The sequence below is a fragment of the Protopterus annectens genome, chromosome 2.part1, assembly GCF_019279795.1.
Source record: "Protopterus annectens isolate FY-2018-M chromosome 2.part1, PAN1.0, whole genome shotgun sequence".
NCBI lineage: Eukaryota > Metazoa > Chordata > Ceratodontiformes > Protopteridae > Protopterus > Protopterus annectens.
In genome coordinates, this window is record NC_056729.1 from 1,653,628,790 (window position 1) to 1,653,638,668 (window position 9,879).

The 9,879-nt window shown below is 39.4% G+C and overlaps 1 protein-coding gene across 9 annotated transcripts in view; it reads right to left on the reverse strand.

The window, feature by feature from the left end:
* Positions 1–992: 992 nt before the first annotated feature.
* The window catches only part of AGRN (agrin), a 3,161,231-nt gene continuing 3,152,344 nt past the window's right edge, over positions 993–9,879 (reverse strand). For all 9 annotated transcript variants that reach the window (XM_044063089.1, XM_044063082.1, XM_044063083.1 and 6 more), the window contains one exon: positions 993–4,107. In XM_044063089.1, coding sequence (XP_043919024.1) covers positions 3,950–4,107 — 158 coding nt within the window. In that variant the 3' untranslated portion in view covers positions 993–3,949. The remainder of the gene's footprint in view (positions 4,108–9,879) is intronic.

The following is a 9,879-nucleotide window of genomic DNA, read 5'->3' on the forward strand; positions in this document are numbered from 1 at the left end:
AAACAGACAAAATGAGTTAAAATCTTTAAGTGGAGTTTGCTTCTCACACTTCAAGGAAGTGTTGATTTTTTGAACATTAACTGAGAAGAAACATTTCTCCAATAGGGTACTTATCTGAGTAGAAATAGTGGTTCTCTGTGAAAAATGAGCCAATTTACAGACCAACGAGCCAACTTACAGACCGCTAGTCTACTGAACACACATGAAACACACGGCAACTGCACCACTAGAAGGAACCGATGATGGTACTGATGGACGCCCTTCTTATACCCTGACGTCCAGACATCATTCTTTGTATGTCTGCTGGCTAGGGATGATGGAAACTGGGCCAGTCGTGAGCTTCTGTATGGCAGGAAGATCCAAGAATCTACTGCAACATTGATTACAAAGAACATCTGATGTTCCTCAATTTCTAAGAATATCATTTGCAATATATTGATGCTTTTCATAACAAGCAGAATTCTAAACAAACCACAATTGTCACTTATTACAATTAATGGTTGGGAAAAAATGCAGAAGCAGAAAAACATGCACAAAAATACAGAAAGAAAAACAAATAGTAATAAAGAGAAACCACACTACTTAGACTACTAATATAATCTGAGTAACTTGCATTAACAGACAACAGTGAATTACAACAATTTTCCAAAGTGACATAACCTAAGGTTGAGTTGTGGATTACTGCAGCCCTGCAAACAGATTATTTAAACTGACAGCTCTGGAACATGCACCTTAAACATAATACTGACTTGAACCATTGCAACAAGAACAGAACATATGGTATCTCATTACCATAATCTGATTTTAAATGTATGAATCTGTAACAGATACTTCAATGAGCATTAATAATGCATGGGTCCATTTATGACCTGTGTTTGTCTCATTTGGTAGGAACATAGTTTAGCTAAGGTAATTAGCACAAAATGAACCAGACGTTGAAGATGTACTGTATTAATCATGTAAATCCACGATAAATGATTACTCACACAGCATTTCCCCAGGATTTTAAACTTTATTTTGTGGTGATTTGATGAAAGACACAAGTAATAAAGTTAGTAATGGTTACAGCATGCCAGTCTGATGCTCTTCCTCTTGGTTTTGGAATTCACACAGCAGTTCATAACAAAATGGTTGGTTACCCTCAAATAAACATGTGGTAACACTTAAATAACAATAAAAATGTAATGGGGGAACATGATCTTAAAAACAAACAATTCATACAGACAAGGGAACACACACTGCTAAAGGTTAAGTGCACAACACAAGTGTGTGCGAAAGCAGAGCTCACCAGATGGTGAATTCACAATTTTAAGGCATTTTGAGCCTCAAAGTCATTAATTTGCAGTTTAACTAGCAAAAGTATTGCTCAACGAAACTGACTTTGTCCATTTCCAGCAAGTACTTAAAGTTATGCCAAATACATTTATACGTGGTGTTTAAATACTAAAGCAAAACTTAAAACAGACATTTCCTCAAACAAATTTCATTAGGATCTTTAATTCCAAATTCTGGTGTCACTTTTTTATATGCAAAAAGGGAATTTTCAGTTACACTTCAGAGTGGAAAATGTTGCAATTGTGGCATAAAACAAATTAATTTCTTGCATGTTATTTTATTAAAGATATGTTATTAAGCAAATACATATCTGATTGCAGAATCCAGCAAGGGAAAAAGTGAATGAGCAGTTACTGTTTTGCCATGTGCCAGAATGCCCACTGGTAATACTTAAATACAGCCCAAGGCCCAACATCTAGACTCACAGATACCCTACTTTTGCTACAGCTGAGACCACAAATTAAATTTAACAAAGTTAAATGACACAAAATCCACTCTACTTTTACCAAAAATTGAACTTCTCAAACTGAAATTGTAACTGAAATCTGGGGACATGGGCATTAGATTTGAATTCAGAAGTCAAACAGAAATAGACTGATCTGAACCATTTGTCAACTATGAATAAAAAGTAATGAAAAATACCATTTCATTAGAACAGATTCGTCATTTTGTCTCTCAGCACAGATTAATGCCATAGGAAATGACACAACATGCAGTATTAGGCAGCAAGCTGCAGATTTTATGTATAACTGGACATACAAGACACAGATGAACAGTAGGAATGAATCATAATCCCTGCACTAATATAAAATATACACAGTTTCAGTCTATTCAGAAACAAATGTCATACAAGATTTGTATACTTACTACAGTATTTGCTTACTTAGAGCTTGTAGGAATGCAGTCTTTTTCGGCTTTTAAGCTCAGGGCTTTAAAGGCCAAAACAAACATCAATGTATACGTCCTTACAAAGCACACCTGGCCATGCTATCAGACTCTGTTTCATGTCCCAAGTTCTTCTTTATAAGACAATCTGTAAGACTGACCGGAATGTTCTTCCAACACAGAAGACTGAAGAAATACCACACGACAATAAATGCACGGTGCATCTTCTCCAAACAAAATTAGTGGAAGTAATGAAAAGAGATGTCCATTTTTTGATGTAAGCATGTCCTGTGACTTCAAAGACCCCCAGATGGAAAATGCCAGTGGGAATTGTGACATATTCCATGCCTGTAATTCTGACCCTTTGAAGGCCCTTTCCAATGTTACCATTTCTTGAATCTCTGACAATTATTGACCTAATCTTGATTGTACTGCTACTCATGACAAAAAAAATAACAAAATGCAGAATGGGTACATGGCTTATATATAACAAACTACACAAGAGAAAGTAATGCCACAAAATGTTAAGTTATAGACAGAGAATTTATAACAGTAATGAAAGGAAAGAAAGAGGCCTGTAATATGGATTTGTTATCTTCTCTTTTTCAGGGTTACCACTGGTTTGGGAATTATACATTTAAATAAAAAGAATATTTATGAAGCTTATCGTGGGATTTTTTTTTTTTCAGAATCAGCAAAGTGCTTTGTCATTAATATGACTGCAGGAAGGTCCAGGACAATATGTGCAATATTAAATGTATATATTTTGCTTGGACCAACATTTATGAGTTCACCTTTCTTCTATCAATGTACACACAAAGTTTTTCTTAGTGTTTAAAAGGAATTTTATTATATTTTCTTTCCAAAGGCCCTTCTTTGTCTCATTCATTGTCCAAATCAGTGCTGAATGCTAACAGTGAAATTGGCCATTGAGGGTAAAAAGTCTAGTTTCTAAGTTGTCATGGCAAGTCCTGCGAAGGAGTGGGAAAAAGGTAACAGTAAACACAACTATTAACTTTGTCCATCAAAGTAAACAGCTGTACACTTAAGTGACCGACTCTCAACTAATGTAGTGACAGTAAATAGCACATGGTTGCTCTTGAACTTCACCCTCCACACTGATAACACATCTTAAAAAAACACTAAACTGGCATTAAAAATATCACCTTTTAAACATTGCTGCCTTCAGTACTTTTACAGTTTAAACAGAAATTGCTCTCAAAGACATATCATTCTTAACATTTAACTTTGGCCTATCTCAATATCCTGAAATATTATACAGTGAGTAAAACGCAAACAATAGTGACTGGTACTTTTACACATAAATTATACAGTTTTAAATGTACAGGGAAATAATGCAGAGACTGCAGATGTAACACCTTGGTCATGGAGATCATCAGACTCCATCTATTTAGTTTTGTTCAGTTGTTTTGTTTTTCCCATTTAGTGGAGAATGTGATACGCTAATTGCTAGATACAAAATAATACGGCACTGAACGCGAGAAGGCAACAGAAAACACCAGCACCAGTTTCACGTGTTTCAAGTATGACTGAATTTTTCATATACAATGTAATTTCCGAAGCCTAAACTTTGTTTGGCAAGATCACAACCAACCAGCTTGATATACCGCAACATAAAACAACACATTTTTTTTTCTCCAATATAAAAAGCAATAAAAGTATACAAAAATAGAAAATAATTACAGCAATAGACAAGAGAGCTCAGTTATTATTTGCCTGAGCAATGCAGTATTCTGGGGTTGTTTAAGGCGTCTTCCACAAGATGCAACTCTTGTCGATCCACAATTACATCCTTTATGCAGCCGATAAAACCTGTGCTGTAAGCCTTGGGGAGTTTATGGGAAACAGAGAGTTTTTCAAGGCCACCTGGGGAAAGAGAAACACAAAACGAAAAATGAGGTAAAGTAATCTGAAACCTAAGATGCGACTTCAAATGTGTGGTGATACTCTTCTGGCATATTCTAGTGATTTGATACAGCTATGTACAACACTTAAGATCAACAGTGCATAGCGAATAAAGTACAGTTGTGTACACTTACCATAAATGTAGATGTTCAAATGTATTCACTGTTGCAGTCATCACTTTTGGGTTATCCCTGCCAGGGTAGCCACCAGCCGGCCCAAATACCAGAGGCGTAGTATGTCTGCATCGGTTGCTGTCGCTTCAGGACTGACATCAGGTCATCAGTAGTATAAAGTAAGGCAGCAGATGTCATTACATCAGTTTTTCTTGCCCTAACTGTCAGGAGTCCCCAAGCCATGTTCTTGGTGGAAGAACCCCACCAGTAGAAAGTAAATATCAAAAAGTCCCTTGTAAGGAGAGAGAAAAAAGAAGAGGGGGTGGAGGGAGGGAAACCAGGACTGTAACAGTGAATGCACTCAAACATCTACATTTATGGTAAGTGTACACAACTGTACTATGTTCTTTGTGTTTCACTGTTGTAGTCATCACATTTGGGTTGACTCTCAAAGCTGAGGAAAAGGGTGGAGGCAGTCGAGGAGACTAGGGGCTGGCTATGATGCCCTGCAAGACTGCAGTGGCAAACCCTGCCCTGGATTTGGAGAAGATAAGCAGATGGTAATGTTTGGTGAAAGTGTGAACAGATGTCCAGGTGGCCACACCCAGTATGTCCCTGGTGGGGACTCCACTGAGGAAAGCTGCAGAGGTGGAGGCTGCTCTTGTGGAGTGAGTCCTGAACCCCTTAGGGGGAGGCTTTCTGTGTTGCTTGTAACATAAATGGATGCAGTGTGCTATCCATTTGGAAATGGCATTGCCCTCTGCCCCTACAGCAAAACTAACCAGCAATTGATCAGACGTTCTGAAGGATTTAGTCATGTCTAGATAGAATCAGAGCTGTCTGTGCACATCTAGAGTGCAAGATCCTTTCCCCCTTGTTCTGTGGGTTAGGGAAAAAGGTGGGCAAATGAATGGATTGGTTGAGAGCTAAAGTGCACACCACTTTGGGCATGAAAGATGGGTTAGTAATGAGGGAAACCTTGTCAGCACAGAAGATGATGAAGGGCTCCACAGCCATGAGTGCTTGGAGATGCTTCTGGCTGAAGTGATGGCCACAAGGAAAGCTGTCTTCCAGGAGTGAAATTTTAACTCTGCTGAAGATGCTGGTTCGAAGGGGGGCAGGGTGAGCTTTTCCAACACAAAATTAAGGTCCCAAGTTGGGGTAGGTGCTCTTCTGGGTGGCCTCAAGTTGCTAGCCCCTCTTAGGAAATGTTTGATCAGAGGGTGTGAGAAAAGGGGCTGCTCAGTGAGGAAATGAACAGAGATAGCAGAGGCATGAATTTTAATAGAGGACAAGGAGAGTCCACTGTGTAGCAGGTCAGCTAAGTAATCCAGGATGAGAGGGAGGGAGGGCTGCGCAGTTTCAGCTCCCTTAGCCTGAATCCAGGTGCAGAACCTTTTCCATTTGTCAGCATAAGACTTTCTAGTGCTAGGGCATCTGGCTTCATGTATAACATCTAGGACCTGCTTACTGAGGTTGGCAGATTAATCATGGTTCGGGAATAAGCCAAGCTGCCAAATTGAGGGTCTGCAATTGGGGATGCATGAATTCTCCTTCCCTCTGGGTCAGGAGGGTTGGGGTCTGAGTAAGATGCCATGGTGGCAGTGGGGACAGGCTGTGCAACAGCGGGGACAGGCTGTGCTGCAGTGGGTAACAGTGCTGGCGAGGCCAGTCTTGAGCAATAAGAATTGTTTTGCTCCTGTCATGGGGGGGGGGGGTAGTTCTTAGGGTTATTACATAAAATAGTGGGTACCTAGCAGTTTAATGAATCTGCTTTTACCAAACTAGTATTTAATGAAACCATTGAATCAAATGTCATTATTTTTGTTCTTAAATCAGCTTCATTTAATGAAACATAAACTAATAATATAATTTTTGCAGTGGAGAAAGCCACCCTCCACCCGTACCACCTATCTGGAGAGCTGTGCCCATGACCCTCTGCTTATGTATAACTGTGTGGCCACACAACTTTGGAGAATAGGAAATACATACTATTCTTTCTTCCATGAAGCTGTGAAGCCTTAAAACTGTTATATATAATTAAGGGGGCATGGTGGCATAAAGGAAGGACTTCACAAACTGCAAACAATGGACTGCCTAATTCTGATGCATTTAATTAGACTGATTCAGCAAGATATTGTTGGGCCAGCTGGTTCTGGTGAATTAGGACACGGACTGTCATCTGTGCAAAACAGCAAATGGCACCAATTATCAATGCATCGTCTTTAATGACGGAGCAGAGTTTTACTCTACTTTTTCATCGTACAAAGAATTTCTGCAACTTTATTTCGACAAGCCCTACTTGATTGTGTAATGTGGCCTGATTTTTATCTTAACAGTCAGTGATTCAGTAACTGCACAATTTGTAAATACTGGACCCGCCTCAATTTAGCTTTACCAAAGGTCCTGCCTTTTAAACCTCATTAATTTCGTTGAAAAAGTCCAACAGCAGTGGATAGCAGTTATGGCCTGGCCAAGGCCTTTGACTCTATTCCCAAGGCACAACTGACCTTTTTTTTCTAAAATCTAAATATAAATCATTATGGTGTGCAATTAATAGCTTACTTGTTGTCTGACAGAATCCATGTGGTTAGAGTTGCAGTTGCCACTTCTGAAAGCAAAAGAAAGTTACTAGCAGTGTAACACAGGGTTCAGTGTTGAGCACTCCACTATTTGGCATCTATTACTCAAATCTTCAGATTGACACTCTTGGTCTTTCATTATCCAGGTTTGCAGATAGCCACAAACTGGGAATTGCTATTTTTTCTTTCACTAATTGCTCCAACTTGGGTTAGACCATGCCAATGTTCTCTAATTAAATATAAAAATATAACATGGTCAGTTATGGTAAAGAAAGCATTTCCCATTCCATACAGGTGACACATTCCTTTAATCAGACACTACTGCGATTAATTGATAATTCCACACATTCTGACCAGCATGTCTCCACAGTAGTTCAGAAAGTTCTTTGCCTGGCTCTCATTCGCAAGGTCATCTCCTCTAGATCAAAAGATATCCTAATCTCCTTTACTCATATCTCATCAGATCTTCTAGTGAACATAATGCCACTTTCGGCATGTACTTGTCTAAACATATCACTCAATTTGACAAACATCAGAGATTTATAACTAAAAACATTAATGGCCTCAAAAATCAATATTATCAACACAGAATAGAAACTCTCTCTACTCGTTTTTTTACAGCATGCTCCATGGAGATCTATGTTTCCCCTTTTGAGTCATGAAGGATCTAACACTTTTTGACAATATACGTATTCCTTTACAAAACAAATGGTTCCACTAGACCAGTACCCAGCTAAACGAACTAAACATTCATCAATAAATAAACATGACACATTGCCATAATACATTTATATCACAACGCATCCCCCACCTCTGAAACAAACTTTCACTAAATGTCAAGCAGAGTAGTACCCTTGTAGTACCCTTGTCACCTTCAAGGTAAACCTAGATAATTGGAAAGGCCTCAAATTCTTCCCTGGTCTACCTTGCACTGCCCTCCATGACCCTGGAGGGAACATTTGAATATACGTTGCTGCCTAGGCTTGTAATGGTCTGCAGACTGATTGCCTAACAATTGTTTATGAACCTGCAGCTTATATACTTCCCAAGCATGAAAAAGGATATTTTAATATATATTCTGTTTGTTGAGAACTCTACTGTTTTTAACTCTGAAATATATTTATGATTGTATGGTCTGCAATTTCACTAAGCATTGTTACTAAATGGTAGAGTTTGCTGTTTCTTCCTTGCTGTAAGGAGAAATCTTCAAATGCCTCGCACATATCCACACTTATGCATGGCCAGCATTGGACAGAACCTGTTTTATACTATGCAGGGTCATGTAGGTAATGGACTCAGTCCATTTCAGGAAAAATACACATACACACACAGGCATAGATGCACACGCACCCACACACTAACAACACATGACCACATACACACATACACACCACAGACATGCACAGGCGAACACACACAAACGGACATTAACACTGAACACAATGTATGTAAAGGCAATCAATGCATACCCATACACAAGGCACATGCACACACGCACACATACCCACACACTCGCAACACATACACACACACACACACACACACACACACACACACACACACACACACACACACACACACATACATTGGATGCAAGCACACAAACACACTTAAACCCACACATTAACACCAAGCACACAGATACTTAGAGGCAATGCATACCAATACACATGCATACATAACACTGCACATGCACACTCACCAACGCAATGCATGACCCCACACATACACTAACACTGGATGCATACACACACACACACACACACACACACACACACACACACACACACACACACACACACACACACACACACACACACACACACACACACACACACACACACACACACAAACACTTGCACACATTAACACCGACCACACTCATATCTAAACTCTGGATGCGCATATATATATATATATATATATATATATATATATATATATATATGTATATATACACATACACACACACATATATATATATATATATATATATATATATATATATATATATATATATATATATGTATAGGTTTGATAGGTAGGTACTAGGCTATCTGCCCGAGGGCATTTATAAGCCTAGCCAGAGTGTGTCAGCTTTCGCCACCCCATTGATTAATTAACTGAGCCTCCGTCAAGAAGACCCTATGAAGTGATCCCAGGAGTGTATTTTCTGTTACCCATCCACTCGTCAAGGTTTCTCTTGAAGAATGTTAGTGAGGGGCTCTGCCTAATGTAGTTAGGAATTTTGTTCCAAACCATGGGGAGTCTCTGTAACAGGAATCTATCCCTCCAGCATGTTTTATTTATTGTTGTGGTGAGGTTTAGCTCACTAGAGCAAGTGGCTCACAGTGACTTGGATTTCTTTAGGTGGAGCATGTCCATCAATTCTGAGTTGGACATGGCGTTGTAAGTCAGGCAGAGATCACCTCTGAGTAAGCGATATGCCACTGAGTACAGCCGGAGTTTTTCCAGTCGGGCTGCATAGGACATATGTTTGAGGCCAGTAATCCTCTGGATGAGGTACTTTTGTGGTCTTTCCGGCTGTTGGAAGTGCCTTGTGAGGTACATCCCAACTGGGTTACTGTACTCTATGATGGGTCTGATGAGTGATGAGTAGAGGGGCACTATAACCTCTTTATTTCTAGATGTGAACCCTTCAGTAATTAGATGGGCTACATAGAAGGATTTCCTAACTACTTTGGCAATATGATTGTCAAAGGAGAGATTACTATCTACCTGGGTCCCCAGATCTCTTATTACCTCTTCTGTATTAAGGGGGCTGCCACATATGTGGTAATTCATGTTTTGTTTTTTCCAAATGGGATGACTATGAATTTTTTGGAATTTAGCTTGAGACCATGACTTTGACACCAGGTGTCCATCTCAGTAAGGCCCTTTTGGAGAATGTCCATGTCAGCCAGAGAGTCAATTATGGCTCCCAGTTTGCAGTCATCGGCAAAATTGGTTAGCCATAGTCCTCCTGTGTTTGCCTATACTTCTGAGACGTATATGCCAAACAGTAGGGGTCCCAGGAC